Raw genomic sequence first — 16503 nt, forward strand, 5'->3', positions numbered from 1 at the left:
AATATCACTGCTTTTGAAAGTCTGTATTTAATAAAGAACTTGGAAGAATTATCTGACGCTCCCAAATGTGTAAGAGACCCAATAGTATTTATGTGATCTTTTGATCTGAATGTCCTGTTCTAGTAAAGCAATGACAGATTGTTTTTAAAACTGAAAAATGACTGTCTTCTGATAAGAATGTGGTTAATTCAACAAGAAGAGTTTTTTTCTACAGGAATACTGCATCCCAGCACATATTCAGCAATGACTGTTATGGTTGTCTTGCTCTTTCTTATGGTTGATTACAGTTAGAAGATGGAATATTAATTCATTATAATTTTGGCTTATTCTATTCTATTCTGGCCATAGTGAAGGTCAAAATTCACAGAACTGTCAAATTGCCTTAGGTCAGCTGCTGCTTCTGAAATAAAAATTATTTTAATTGTAATTTTTGTTGTGGTTTTTTTTTCTTTTATTGCTGTTGTGTTAGTTGTTATGCACTGAGAATTATTTAAGATGGGCAGTCATATAAATTGTCTAAATAAAGAAATACGCATACTCTTTTTAGCTGTTCGTCTAGTAGTTAAAATTTATCAAGGCATCAAAAATCGTAATTCCTTTATACATAGGGATTTATCAACACTGAAATTATACAATGCTGGAAAGAGAAAGCTACTCCTGATTAGTAGAGTAGACTCTGATATATGTGTTTTGTCAATAATGTGAATTATTCTTTTGTTGACATTGGGGCAAGGATTTTTGATTAAAGTAGTCTAATTGTCTGGAGTTACTTGTTTATGGTACAAATTTTTAGATGCTTTTTCATTTTTTTTACTGCTGTCAGTAAAAAAGTTAAAAGCAATAAAAGCAAAAAGCAATGCTACATAATTATTTAACTTCTGTCATATATTCTTCCATATGGCAACATTAACGCTTGATGAAACATATTAGGATTTAGTCATCAGTGGGACAAATAGGCATAAAAGCGAGCTAGAGCTAGGATTTTGATTTAAGAGTTTCAATCAAGTCCAAAAGACAATAGTTTGACCCGCGTTCAACACCCCTCTTTGGTAGCCAGAAAGAACACAGGAGCAGATCAGATTATCAAATACATATAAAATCTTATTTGTGAAAGAGACTAATACTCTGCCTACTATGCCATTAATTTGCCTGATGTTTTATGGATTAATTTATACCAAGTAGATATGACGTTCCATATACATGAGGATATTATTCTCAATCTAAAATCAGATATTCCAAAACTATGTATCACCAATTAGAGCTATGATTTTCAACAGATCTAGCAAAGCAAGCAGGCAAACTATGAAGGGAAATGCTACAAGAATCCTGATTAATAATATTGGGAGTGCACAGCAATCAGAACTCCACTTAATTACCTGTTGGTGCTGGGTAGCTGATGTGATGCAGTAGGAGGACCCAAGGAACCGCTGCAGTGCCCGTTGCAGGGATGGGTGCAGCCTACAGGAGGTGGAATCTTCAGGAGTGGCACATTGGCAGTGGGTAAGTGTGGGCTCTTACAAGATCCAGTAGGAGGGGACTCTGCTCCTGGTTTGGGGGCCGGTGCATGTGGACTAAGGGCTGGTGTAGGAAATGGGGCCGCCTGCGGTGAAGAGCTCAAGTGAACATGAGGAGGAGAGCTGTAGGGCCCGGTGTGGGCAGGCATCTGCTTTGCAGGAAGGAGTGCCGGTGGCTGTGAGGGGAGGCCTGTGGGGCTGTTGGGTGGAGCAGTGAGGTCCACATGCCGGTGGTGCTCCGAGGAGTGGAAGGCCTCTCCTGCAGCCAGATGGGAACAAAGTAATGTTAGGTCTAATCCTTCCAGCAGAAATTTCCATGAATTACGAAGAGGGTAAAAATAACCTGAGTCGCTAAGCTGATACATCAAATACACCCCACCATAAACTACTGTATCCTCCCACAAAATATTGTCCTTCTGTAATACCTCAAAGGGTCTAAGGCTACATATCTAGACATCACATTAAAATCCAACCCAACCCAACCCAACTATATATCTTCTCACACTTGGCATTTCCACAAGTGACATTCCTCCCAGAACATTTTAGAAAGTCCAACCCAATACAGGAAATAAATAGCAATAGCACTTAAACTTATATACCGCTTCACGATGCTTTTACAGCTCTCTCTAGGCGGTTTACAGAGTCAGTATAATGCCCCCAACAGTCTGGGTCCTCATTTTACCCACCTCGGAAGGATGGAAGGCTGAGTCAACGTTGAGCCTGGTGAGAATCGAACTGCCATATTGCAGGCAGCCGGCAGGCAGCAGAAGTAGCCTGCAGTACTGCATTCTAACCACTGTGCCACCACGGCTCAAAGGATGGTTTAAGTTCTAAGCCCATTCAATAACCCACAGAGATGGGTAAAGAAGTCAGCCATGGCTGGCTTGGATCTGTCACACAAAAGCCCCAAATTCAGCCAAAGGAAGAAGGCTCTTTGTAGTCCACAGGAGGAAGAAAGAGCCTTTAGTTGGGAGCCCAACAATATAGCAGTGGGTTTTCTGCCCTGCCAATTTGGTCTGTTGGCCTTCCCTAGGCCCTGCATATACAGACCTGGCGGGGTGGGTCTCCGACACATGCTCTTGAACTGCTTGGGAAGCGTTTTGCAGAAGTCGAGTGAGGTAGGCAGAGGTGAGTCTGGGGTGCCGCTGGGAGCTGGGGTGAGCGCGTGGCTGTAAGGACAGGCTTTGAGCCCACCTCCTACAGCAGGGGCCTGGTTGACACACTCCGGAGGAAGGCCGGGGTGCTTGTCACCTGAAACGGAGTCAGAAATGGAGCTGGCTGCTCTCCAGGCCCCTAGCTCACCTCCCCACTTGTGGAACCTTTTCCTGGTCCAAGATCATAGAGGTCTCTAGACCTAGTAAGCAGAAGCTTTCCTATGAGCATTACTTGGCCCCAAGAGAAGACACCTTACCTTCTCTGGACCAGCAGATGCAAACACTTTCTTAATATAGTTAAACAATATCCATCCCCGTAATTGACAAAAGCCTCCATGAAGAAGCTAGAGGGAGAATTCCACTACCATAAGGGATAAAACAAGCACTGGTTCAGGGCCAACATGAACTCACCTGGTACTACAGGTGTTCCCCCAAGGGAGCTCCCTTGAGCTGCCCCATTTGCATGCTGGGAGTTCCAGAGCCCCGAGAGTTTGTGCGCGGACAGGAAGGAGCTAGGGTCCCAGTCTCCCGAGTTCCCGTGGCACGAGGATGAAGATGATGAAGACGAAGAGGAGTGGGAGCCTGCCCCGCAGGATTGTGACTTACAGGCTGTATGTGACAGTGAGACCTGGGAAGAGAATTGATGGCTAAGTAGCCATTCGTTCCAATTTATCACCTTTGTTTGGGAAAGTAAGCTGCTGACTAATCTATGTGGGAACATAACACTGGACCAACATTTTTCCTACTCAGTAGCACTCTTCAGAGTAATTGCACAAAAGTGTAAAATGGCACGCTCTTTAGGGTGAGGGTAGATAGACCTGTCTAGTCTTGCCTTTAACTGTATTTCTTTTCTTACCACCAAAAAAGAAAGAGTGACAAAAGAAAAGACCCAAAGCCTATAACTGTTCAAAAAGCATCTATCCATGTCGCAGCTGGCAACTCTCACAGCCTTGGCCCAAAGCGATTAGAATTGGGTTCACTGAGCTTGAAAATGCCCAAATCCAGACTAAGGTTTGATATTGATATTACCCTTTGTTACCCAATGGCACCTGCCTGGAGTGAGCCACTGGGCCTTCAAACATTTCTCTACGTTGAAATGCTTACCGCCAGAGCCTGTTCCTGGACCGCTCTTCTTTCTTCCTCTTCTACACTCTGCCGACAGCTTTGGCAGATCCACAGGGGCATCTCTCCCAGAAGGTTCTGCACCAATGTTGGTACAAAGTCTGGGGGCAGCCGCTCACCTGGGGATACCAGCCCATTATGGGATGGCCCAAGCCAGTCTTTGCGCTCCCGATGGCAGAGTAAGCAGCACGTCTGCACCGACTGGTTGGAAGTAGGCAGAACCTGCAGCACAACAACAAAAACATACTCAGGCCATGTTGCTCAGAAGAAGCATCCAGACAGCTGTTTTTTTTTTCTCAAGGTACATAGCTACAGGTCCTAGCTTAAGCTCTAAGTGCTTTGCAAAATACTGTATATTGGTCTGAAAATGGAGCGATCTGCCTCAAAACCCTGAGGCAGTTATTTCTTCTAAAAGTGTGATTGTTTCAAAGGCTTATTTGGATTGTCTGCCTGCAGGTGCAGACTCAAGAAATTCTGGATCTGCTGGTGAAACAAACAGACTGGGCAACCTATGAAACCTTTGAAGAAGTTATGCTGAGTCTTCTGGAGCAGGAGGTCTCCCACCATGGCAACTTTTAAGACTCCCAGAATTCCCCAGCTATCAGGTCTGCCTGAAGCATTCTAGGAGTTGAAGACCGTAAGTCTTAAAGTTGCCAAAGTTGGAGAGCCCGCTTTGGAGGATGCAACTACTTCAATGCTTCAAGGACCAATACATAACAATACATTTTGTAAAATATCTCTTCAAATGCCTTTCAACTTCTGCCTCACCTAGCATGCTGCTTCCCCCATCTCCATACACATATTTTCAGGGCTATGTCAAGGATCCTTGGGCTCAGCTTATTCTTTCTTTATTTTTTAATTCATTCAATTTATATGGCCACCTAGGTCAAACAAGTGACTCTACTTGATATTTAGTGTGAGAGAAGATGGAAGAACAGCTGCAACACACAAGAGAGAGAGAAAGAGAGATCTTCTCCTTGCTGTTCCTTTCCTTCCGCCCATACCACAATGCCTAGCCATGGGGTGGAAACTTGGCAACAGATCGGATTCAGGACTGTGAAGAAAGGGCAACAAGCATGAAGTGTTAAGGGCAGGTCTTATTGCCTCCCACTAAGCAAAAATACTGGGACAATAGGCTGTGCACTGAATGGCTTTTGGAAAGCAGATGGCCTGTCTTAGTCCCAGGTGAATCAAAGCACAAAGAATGCATTAGCCAGAGACAGAAGGCATGCTGGTCTGTGCTCCTCATAACATCTTTAGGAACAGGTGTGCTCAGGGGGCTGGGATGGCCAATCAAAGCGACAAGGGACAAATTTCATATCGTACCAAAATCTGGCAACATCACATCATACATGGTAAAATCAATCATAGAAAAAAAACCAATAGAAAAAAAGCGAAATAGCCAAACAAATAAACAAGTCTATTTGTATTGATTTGCCAGAAGGCAAGTAATTTTTTCAGCACAGGTTGTCTATTACTCACCTAGATAAACTAGCTTATGAGGGACATAAGGTGCCCAAGTTTTGGAGTACTGCCATTAAGAATGCTTGAGTTACAGACATTAATAATGTTGCGCTAAAGGCAGCTGTAAACTTCTTTTGTATTCAACTGAAATATTTCTCAGGCTAATTTAAGCTGGCTTTTCTCAGGTAAGCTAAATTTTCCACAATTCCCAGCAGATCCAACACATCTGGAAAACACCTAATTGCCTCATCTATTAGATGAAAGCTCGTCTATGAAACATTGGAGGCTATTTTGATGAAAGTCAATATCCTATATTTACCTGAACTTAAGATAATGTCCCACATAATTAACAGGAAAAAAGAAAGAAGAAAGATGTACTTCCATTATTGTATTTCTGAGAGTTACAATAATGGATATTTTGAAGATATGTTGCAGCAATTTTTTAAAATAAATATAGTACATAAATATAGTATTTATTCCCAAAAAATTTAAATCGATCTAGCTTACAGATCTTCTAATACGTACTACTACCACTTTTCATTACATTATTTTACTTACGTTTCACAGACAAGTAAAAATAAAGCACTAGTTATATAATACAAAGCAATACTGCCTAGATAAAGAAAAAATCATAGGTCCTTATAAACCCTTATAGAAAAGTTTTATCTTTCAAGTACAATGCCATCCAGTGGTGGGATTCAAATCCCTTAACAACCGGTTCTGTGGGCATGGCCTAATTTATGGGTGTGGCTTGGTGGTCATGGCTTGCTGACTGGGCATGGCTTGGTGGTCACGTGATTGCCTGGGCATGGCTTGTATGTAAATATTGTAAATATTTATGTAAATAGTGAATTTTTAATTTAAAAAAGAGCAACTTTTACCCAAAAGCAGGCAAAGCAGGCAAGCAGATTGAGTTGCTCACAGGATCACAGATTTAGTCAGAGTGCAGTACTGCAAGCTACTTCTACTGCAGCCAGTTGCCTGCAATTTGGCAGATCAAATCCCACCAGGCTCAAGGTTGACTCAACCTTCCATCCTTCTAAGGTGGGTCAAATGAGGACCCAAATTGTTGGGGGCAATATTCTGACTCTGTAAACTGCTTAGAGAGGGCTGTAAAGCACTATAAAGTGGTATATAAGTCTAAGTGCTATTGCTATTGTTATTCTGCAATCTGCTACCTATCACATAAAATTTGCTTGCAAGCAAACTCATAAAATTTGCTAGCAAGCAAACTCACAAAATTAACTCACAACACACCATATGTAAATATTGATTTTTCTATAAAAGAAAGAGCAACTTTTATCCAAAATCGGGCAAAGCAGGCAGGCAGATTGAGTTGCTCACGGAATCACAGATTTACTCAGAGATCTAACATTCTGCAATCTGCTACCTGAGTCTGCACTGAAAAATCGAAGTTCCAGTCCTAAGGAAGGTTCAGCTCTGCTTTTAGATTAGCTAGAAAGCAAGAAATCCAACGATTTCCTGCTTTCTAGCTAATCTAAATCTCCCGGCACAGCTGATAGTCGGGACAGGTGATGGTCGGGGGGTAAAAAGGAAAAATAGCAGCTTACCAAAAATTAGGTTAACGCAGGCAAGTTGGATGGCGAACATGCCAGGTAAGGAGTGAGGGGGCTGGGCGGGGCGAGCCAGTGGCACGATTTGCCAGTTCTCCGAACTGGGCAGAATCATAACAACCGGCAGAATCATAACAACTATAGAACCGGTCCAACCAGGTAGAATCCCACCTCTGATGCCGTCTCATGCCTTAAAGTTTTAGCCATAGTTGTATGGAACCCTTTTCTCTGGTTAAATGGGGTGAAAGTCTATTCCATAGCATTTCTACCCACCTTTAGTGACTTTTCTATTCATTAGAACCTTGGCAAACCTCTTTCATCTTTATTTATTTATTAAATTATTACCCTGATTATTTTTCCTCTGTTAGAAATCAAATTAAGCTAAGTATCACCAGCTAAACATAAGGCCATAGGCCTAATTTGTCTGTTTGTCATAGGCCTGATTCAAGTATTCATGTGTACTTATATTACTGTATAGCAAGGGTCTTGAAACTTGGCAAATTTAAGACTTGTGGACTTCAACTCCCAGAATTCCTGAGGAGGAATTCTGGGAGTTGAAGTCCACAAGTCTTAAAGCTGTCAAGTTTGAAGAGCCCTGCTGTACAGGATTTTACCTGAAGACATATACATGCTACTACATTAACATACTATACATGAGAATGTTAATTCCCTGAAGCTTTGTGAAAGCGGCAAGCCGCTGAAATGGGCTAGAATGTGTTTATATGACTATGTACAGTCATGACTATGTACAGTCATGCTTCAAAATCAGAGCTGCTGTTCTTTTTCCACGCACGCAGCTTGAACTGAGCATTCTCCTATCTTTGCAGTTCTTCATGCAGACTAATCAGCACATCCGGTTCTGACTCTTTACTCTATTTTGCCTCTTCCTGATTCAAACAGGCTGTCTAATTTTAAAGAAAACATGCTTAAACACAGAAATCACAATCTGTAAGAGCCCCATTTGTATATGCTGACGATGATATAATTTAAAAAGCTATAAAAGTTAATGAAGGAAGTGATAGTAATAACACAGGGATCAGCCAATCAGATGCAAGCCTCTGTAGAAAGAGGAAATTTTAGTTTCCCCAATGAGAAATTCTGAAGGGGAATTTCCATGCACGTATAAAACATTAATGGTATAGTATAGCATTCTAAAACTATCCCTTGTGCTTTGAAGAAGAAAGTAAAATAATCTGAAATGGATGCAGCCCCTCCTCTCATTCACACACCATACTAGTCATGCATGCAAAGGTTATCTAAATTTTATCAATTAAATCATCTAAATTCCTCCACATAAGGGCAACCTGGGCTAATTGAGATGCCCTCTATATAGCAGAGTTCTGCACATAAATATTAGTTTACATGTCTTTTGATAATTTTTTAATTTCCAAATTTATTTCCACTTTTAAAATACAGAATCAAGAAAGAAAGAAAGAAAGAAAGAAAGAAAGAAAGAAAGAGAGAGAGAGAGAGAGAGAGAGAGAGAGAGAGAGAAAGAAAGAAAGAAAGAAAGAAAGAAAGAAAGAAAGAAAGAAAGAAAGAAAGAAAGAAAGAAAGAAAGACAATATACAAGGCAAAAATAAAGATGAAGAAAAAAATTATATAAAACAAAATATTAAACATACACATAAAATATCCCCCTTGGTTGAATACTGATAAATATATTTCCGCAATAATGGCTATAAGACAATATAAAATATCACAAATATTGAAACCTATTATCAATCAACTAATTTGACCTACTATCTATCTAATATTAAAAAAAAACCCAGTTAACAGATAAGCCCAACAACAAAGCTAAACTTCAGAGTCCTCTGTTAACTATGAACAGAAAGTTCACAAGTGGTCTCTTGTCTCTCATAAACATTGCACACATTGTCTCTGATCCATCCAGGATCAAATAGCAATAGCCCTTAGACTTATATACCGCTTCACTGTGCTTTACAGCTCTCTCTAGGCGGTTTACAGAGTCAGCATATTGCCCCCAACAATCTGGGTCCTCATTTTACTGACCACAGAAGGATGGAAGACTGAGTCAACCTGGAGCTTGGTGAGATATGAACTGCCAAATTGCAGGCAGCTGGCAGTCAACAGAAGTAGCCTGCATTACTGCACTCTAACCACCGAGCCATTCATTGATTCTCCTCCCAGTTTATCATTGTTACTTTTGTTTAAAATTGTGAATGGAATCTTTCCTAAACAGCTGCTTCTCACTCCCAAAAGGTAGGTCGCCACTGAAAATATCTCCATAGCACTAGTTCAGTAAATTTTCCTGCAAATTGGAACACTATGTCTCTTGACAGCTGCCTTCTAGTTACACGTGATGGTTCTATTCCACAGACTTCATCAACTTTCCTAAGAAAATCCTGTTTGTTAATGCCCCCTTCAGTTCCTTTAGCAAAATCTCCAGTTTACAAACAAAACCCCTTCTCTTTCAAATCTATTAACAGCAACTTTATTTCCAATGCATCCAATGGCACAGCTAATTAATGTTGCCTGTATCTGGATGTCTTCTTTAGGATGATCTGAAATTGTGACAAATTCATCAAAGCTTTTATCTATTTTTTTCATTTAAAATGTGTAAGTTGATAAACATTTCTTTTCAAAAGTTTCCAAGAAAGTTTTAACATTAAAGTAACCTGAATCCCATCAGTCTTTTATATATCTTTTTTTTTTTTTTGGGGGGGGGGTGTATTGTAAAACATACTAAATGTATAATATTCAAAGCCCTTAATTTATTATTGCTTTCATTTTATAAGATCGGAATCTCTGTTATAACCAAGCTTTCACAGCAGAATGTAAACAGTTCTTTTTCAAGGACAAAAAAAGTAGACGTTCCATAACAAATGAACCACACAAGGAGCTAAGATAATGATTCTCACAGCAGAGAGTTAAAGCGGGGTTGGGGGTGGAATTCCCATCTTTTTTAAAACTAAAAAGACAAGAATATATACAAAAGTAAAATGAAGCAACAGAGTTTATTGAGAAAAACTAGTAAAATACAAAATCCTTAAAAGTAAAATTCCGGTATAAATCAGATCAAATCACTTTCACTGCAAAAAGGAGGAGAGAAAAAAACCACCCTATGCCACTGACTTCTTTGTGGTGGAAGAGAAAGTATTTTAAAGCTCCGCAATAAAATGATGAAATTTTACATCTGTAATGAAGCAAAAGGGTACAGGCAAATCAGTATTCATCCGGGCTATTAACAATTAAGCTTCAAAAAGTGATGTTAAAAACTGAGGTGTGCTTAAAAATACGAACAGCACAAAATACAAGGTACACAAAAACAGCAGGAAAAGATGAAGACGCTCTCTGATCTCTCTTCCCGACGGCTGCAATCCTCTAGATTTCTCTTCCTAGGCAAGTACACAGTCATAGTGGGTCACTCAAAGTTACTCCCATTCAAAACTGGGGAGCATGCTTCCAAAGAGCCATCTTTGATAACAGAATCAGCTATTTGTCAGCAGGGAGAGAGAGAAAATGCCCCATCGTTCAACACACCCTTTTGGGGGACTTCTACATTGGTATACATGACAATGCCTCATGTCTGCTGAGTGTATCAACCATGGCAAGATGCAGTGTTAGATCTCATCACCCCATGGTCCCTTCTTGCTGTCTTTGAATAAATGAGAACTTTTGTCTCCACCATCCCATGTGCCTTGCATAAAGTATTTATTTATGCAGTTAATCCACTGTCTCAATTCTAGTGGACTCTTATGCAATCTACAAACATTAAAACAACAGTAGTAAAGAATACACTATATTAAATTATTCAAACTGAAATAGGGGTGTAGAAACACTGCTTCCAAGTAACATCCTCAGTCACATATCGATATACATCATCAGACTTAAAGACCTATTCGTCTCCGAATCTTCTCGTTTTCAAGCATAACTCCATATATTGTATACTGTTTTGGAGCTTTGAAGAAAAGCCAGGACATAAATGAGAGACTAAATTAGAAGATTACTTTCATGAAAAAGTTAATATGCTACTATTTTCTCTAGAAAAAGGATATGTGATGGTACCCAAGACTGATGAAATGTAGGTCAGGATTCTTTATATTTGGCCCCAGCTTTAATTCATAAGGAAGTTCATTTGAACTAATTAAAAAAACATATATATGTCTCAGAATGAATCTCTGTAAAAAAAATATCTGAACTTGATCACATCATAACTGGTGCCTCAGTTTCAAAAAAGTGAATCATCAACAACGTGTGTTAGGTTATGTTCTCCCAATTGACTATGCATGCAGTAAGGAAATTTCTTTTTCCATATTTCTTCATTTTGCTATAGAGATTAATACTCAGTCAGATCCAACATCTGGCACTTTTCTAAACAATAAAATGTTTTGCTTCCACATTAGCCTGTTTTTAGCAGATTACATTTAGCATTGTAAAATAGTCAGTGTTCAATGTTCATCTAACGTGTCTCCTATTAAAGTTGTCTACTGTCTGGTTGCTCTTATTATTTAGGCTTTTTTAGAACATGCATAGTATCTGTATATCGTCATAGCATATATTCTTTCAATATGATGATGAATGTTAGCAAAACAGAGCAACTAACCACTGAATATAATAGTAAATAGCCCAGGGGTGGGATTCAAATTTTTTAACAACTGGTTCTGTGGGCATGGCTTGGTGGTCATGTTATTGGCTGGGTATGGCCAACTCAATATCACTCACATCGAGGCTTGCATCTCCTCGCCTGGCCTCTCATGACTGTGGGGATGTTGCAACAGTTGTAAGTGTGAAAAATGGTCATAAGTCACTTTTTTCAGTGCCATTGTAACTTTTAAATGGTCATTCCACACAAGCAAAGTACCAGCAAAGGAGGGGAAAAAAACTCCAGAGAAGTTCCTGAGACAAGAATGTAATAAGGGTTAACGGAGAGGCAGTTTCTGTAAGCAACACCAGAATGTTTCCTTCCTGCCTTCCTTACAGGATTAGGCCAGTAATTTCTTCTAACAAGTGGTTCTCCAAACTGCTTAGAATGTTAACAACCGGTTCTAGCGAATAGGTGCGAACTAGTAGAATCCCACCCCTGATATAGCCTATTTTGGGGGTAGGGGTTATGTTATGAGCATACTGAAAAATCATGCTAGTGCTTATTTTCTGGTTGGGTCTTATTTTGGGGAAAACACAGTATTTATTTAATATTTAATACTTTAAAGTATTGATTTATTGGGATCTTATTTACAAGTCCCTCCATGAAACTTTGAGCATATAAAACCAACCAACCTAATTTCAAACTTTAATCTCTGCATATCATTTATAATTTGGACCTCAAATCCACAAAATAGGCTTTATAACAGCTATTTTACACAAAGGCTACTGCAAAGAATTCTATTCTTCCATAATATAGCCATCTCTCCCAACACCATTAAGAGACATTCAATGACTATTCTGCAGAACCTCACCTATTTGACCAACTTTCCAATTTGCAACAAATATATATAACCAGCACTTCTTCTTCAGAGAATAAACATTAATCACCCATATAACTTATACTTGATAAAAGTAAATTAAGATTATGGAAGAGACTGTGGCAAAGAGCAATACCAAGGAAATGCTGTAAGAAAAACTGTATATTGATGTAAATGTTTTAAATCAATTCTAGGTTTATTTCTACCAACCCTAAATTTAAACAAAAACACTACTTCCTTACTATATAGTATACAAAATGAAAATAATTAAAATAGAGACAACAATTTGAAAGAAAATAACTCTCTCATATTTATTATTTAAACTGATTCCACATAATATATTAGATCAAAAATACTGAAAAAGCAGAATTCTAATTAGAATCTGTGGTTTCAATTACATTCTTTCTAGATCCTGTATTTAACCAGGAAAAAGAAGTATTTAGCATGCTCAGACAAACTTCAGGGGTTGTTATCTTTCAGTATAATATTAAGGGAGATGTTAATAATATATGATAGTGGCCACATTCCTATTTCTAAAAGTGTTTTGGAATATAACTGGATAAACAGTTTTTAATCCCACCCCCAGCCCCACTTCCATCCCTGAATTTAGTAATTATTTATTAATTAAAGCCTTGAACAAATTAAGTTTCAAACTTATTTTAGCTGTAATGTATGCCTCTAACTAACTTGGATACTATGTTTCTAGCTAACACCTGAGACATGATGCTAAGCAAGGGGGCCCCCAGAGATCCCCTTTCAAATACTTGGGGAAAATATACTGCATGACAGTTTTCTACTGCTTTTAGATCTGCTTCAATTAAGAATATCTTTTCCTTCCTAGGTAAAGATGTCTAACCAACAAACTTCCTATCATGCAGATATGTTTTTTTCTTTCTTTCTTTCTTCTTGGTTAACTATTAAGGGGATTGTCCTTAAAGTTGTTCAAGTTGAAGTGTACCAGCTGCATCCTGTCTCTTGAGAGTGCCTCATTCTGATTCTTCTCATCTGTAGGAAACTTGTTAAAACCTCATTTTAAGGACATCCTAGAGAATAACGTTGCTCTTTAAACTATCTTAGGTAATTAATTTAACTTTTGGGCAACAAAGGATAGGGGAATTTTGAGTGTAGGGGAGTGAGGAAGCTGACGTAAAGCGCAATGAAGAATATTTATTTGAATTATACCTGTATCTTCTAAATCTGTAGACTAAACAGCCAAGCATTCAACAAATTCTCAAGAGAAATTTTTAACTGGTAAGCTTGTGAGTTAATAGATTGTTTACCTTTTTTAAAGCTTTCTGGTATATTACTATAGTAAAAAAACAACAACACAGGCCTATTAATAACGTGCAAATTTATGTGAAAATAGTCTGATATTAAACAATACAACAATTAAACATTTCTGTTTAATGCTTCTAAATGACACCATGAAATGCGAGTTAATTATATAAAAAAGACTCTAGTGAGGCAGAAAACCTCCCCTGGCAATAGCATGATGATTTTTATCAAGGGGTTCTACTTATAATGCTTTAACAATTCGGGTTTGTCCTTATAACAGAACAGATGGAATGTTTATCTACTTAGGACTTAACAGACAACACAAAATAGCTGCTGCTACATGAAATCATATGACAGTGCTTAATTTCTGGATTTCTGGTGGGTGGCTTCTGATGAGAAAGTGAGAACTAGCTTCTTCAGCCTAGCACCCTCCAAATGGTGTTGGGACTTCAGTTCCCAGAATTCCCTGCCAGTAGCCTTCCTGGCTGGGAATTCTGGGAGCTGCAGCCAACACCATCTGGAAGACACTAAGGTTGATGCAAACTTTAAATGGTGAAAATGCCATACACTCACAGATCAACCGAGATTTTAGGTGCCAAAATATACCCCGCAAATTAGGTTTGGTTTATCCGGGGATGAGCTTATCTGCAGGTGTACATGTTGATTATTACTGTAATACTGAAAAAGTATTACTTTTTAAAAGTATCCGTAAATCCCATATATATTCACAAACAAACCCATCCATGGATAAAGTAAGCCTTCAAATTTTTAACCAAAATACAACGAAAAATGTGCTACCTGCAAATAAGCCAGTTGTGAAAATTAAAACATAAAAATGTTGAGGCTTGACTTATTTGCAGTTGGGCTTTGTCAGTGAGTATATAGGGTAAAAGAGAGAAAGAACTGAAAATAGGTGGGGGGAGCGCATAATGGTATGCTGTGCCTGAACAAACTGAGGTATCAAATAGCATGAGTATCCCCATGATGTTACTGTTAAAATCTTCTTCTTATTCATTCTTCACGTTTTTAAACCCTTAAGCATGAACTATTCAGAGAAGCTCTGTTGGAGCAAAGGGGGGGGGGGACATATTTTGGACAAAATGGAGTTAAATTATTTTATGATGCAAAGTTTTATTGATGAAATGCCTATTCGAGTATTAATTTCTATATTTTTTTCCCCACTGTTTATGTACACAGTCACTTTCCTGTGAGCAAATGATATCTTTTAGAGAGGCTGTTAGCTACAGAATTCTCAGTGGAAGCATAGCAGAGCTGCTGTGAGGTGGTTAAGGTGTTGGATTAGTACTGGCAGAGTCAAGTTGATCCTCAGCTGTGGAAACTCACCAAGTGACTTTCACCAAATCGCACTCTCTTAGCCCAGCCTACCTCAAACCTTATAGGCTTCTTATTGTGAAGATAAAATGGAAATCCTCCTGTAAACTGCCTTCAGCTCCTACCAGAAAGACAGGACATTAAAATTAATTAATTAATTAATATAGCTTAGCCTTAGTTCAGGCTTTATTGCTAGATTTTTCTGTCCAATCTGGGCTTTGACCCAAAGGGGGGAGGGGCTTAGGGGAAGACATTCCTTTTCCCAAATAATATATGAGTTTTACATTAAACACTTCTACAAAACTCTCCAGGAACTGACAAACACTTCAGTACAAAAATGACACTGATTCATCTGTACAAGTAGTCCCCGACTTACAACCTCAGTTGATCCCAACATTTCTGTTACAGGGCGAGACTTTTGTTAAATGAGTTTCCCCCCATTTTATGACCTGCCTTGCCACAGCTTTTAAGTGAATAATCATTGCACCTGTAAAGTGAATCTCGCTTCCCCACTGACTTTGCTTGTCAGAAGGTCACCAAAGGTAATCACATGACCCAGGGAATAATCCTGCAATCATCATGAGTCAGTTGCCAAGCACCTGAATTTTGATCACAGGACCGCGGGAATGCTGCAACAGTCATTAAATGTGAAAAATGGTCATAAGTCACTTTTTTCAGTGCTGTTGTAACTTTGAACAGTCAGTAAATGAACGGTTGTAAGTCAAGAACTACCTGTAATGGAAGATATCTCCACACAGGTAGGTACAACAGTTCATTTAGTGACCAAAGTTACAACGGCACTGAAAAATATGACTTATGACCGTTTTCCAAAGTTACAACCTTTGTAGCACAACACCCCCATGATCATGGGATCAAAATTCCTATGCTTGGCAACTGGTTCATGACCATTGCTGTGTCCCGGGGGGATCATGTGATCTCTTTTTGCAACCTTTGGACAAGCAAAGTCAATGGGGGAAGCCAGTTTCACTTAACAACCATGGTATTAACCTATCAACTTCAGTGATTCACTTAACAACGGTGCCAACAAAGGTAGTAAAATGGGGTAAAACTCACGTAACAAATGTCTCACTTAACAAGAGAAATCTTGGGCTCAATTGTGGTTGTAAGTTGAGGCAGATACCATCCTTTGCAGGTAGTTCTTGACTTACAATGGTTCAGTGTGTATGTATGTGTGTAGCCCAAAATTTCTGTTGCTAAGTGAAACATTGAGTTCCCCCCGCATTTTATGCCACAGTTATGAAGCAAATCACTGCTGTTTTTAAATAAGTAACATGGTTCTTAGGTGAATCTGGCTTCCCCGTTGACTTTGCTTGCACACAAAAAGTGATCATGTGGCCCTGGGTTACTCCAACCAACATAGATATAAGTCAGTTGCCAAGCATCTGAATTCTGATCATGTGATCATGGGGAGACTACAATGGTCATGAAAAAAACAGTCACTTTTTTCAATGCCGTTGTAACTTTGAACGATCACTAAACGAACTGTTGTAAGTTGAGGACTACCCATGCACTAGTTAGGAGAACAGCATCTATCCGCATTGCACTACAAGACTACAAACTAGGAGGCTTCACACTTTGTACATAAGTGTGTTGCTTCCCTTTTAATGGTGAAATTGCGAGT

The 16503-nt window shown here is 39.1% G+C and overlaps 1 protein-coding gene across 2 annotated transcripts in view; it reads right to left on the minus strand.

Moving 5' to 3' along the window:
- FAM193B (family with sequence similarity 193 member B) overlaps positions 1–16503 on the minus strand; it is a 37871-nt gene that overhangs the window by 10371 nt on the left and 10997 nt on the right. Inside the window, exons 2-5 of one of the 2 annotated variants that reach the window (XM_026726382.2) lie at positions 3773–4012; positions 3080–3296; positions 2565–2765; positions 1377–1773 (exon numbers count right to left, since the gene is read on the minus strand). In XM_026726382.2, coding sequence (XP_026582167.2) covers positions 1377–1773; positions 2565–2765; positions 3080–3296; positions 3773–4012 — 1055 coding nt within the window. The remainder of the gene's footprint in view (positions 1–1376; positions 1774–2564; positions 2766–3079; positions 3297–3772; positions 4013–16503) is intronic. The other variant, XM_087924178.1, reaches the window with a different exon arrangement.

The sequence above is a fragment of the Pseudonaja textilis genome, chromosome 2 (assembly GCF_049901715.1).
Source record: "Pseudonaja textilis isolate UNSWEBS1 chromosome 2, rPseTex1.2, whole genome shotgun sequence".
NCBI classification, from domain to species: Eukaryota; Metazoa; Chordata; class Lepidosauria; order Squamata; family Elapidae; genus Pseudonaja; species Pseudonaja textilis.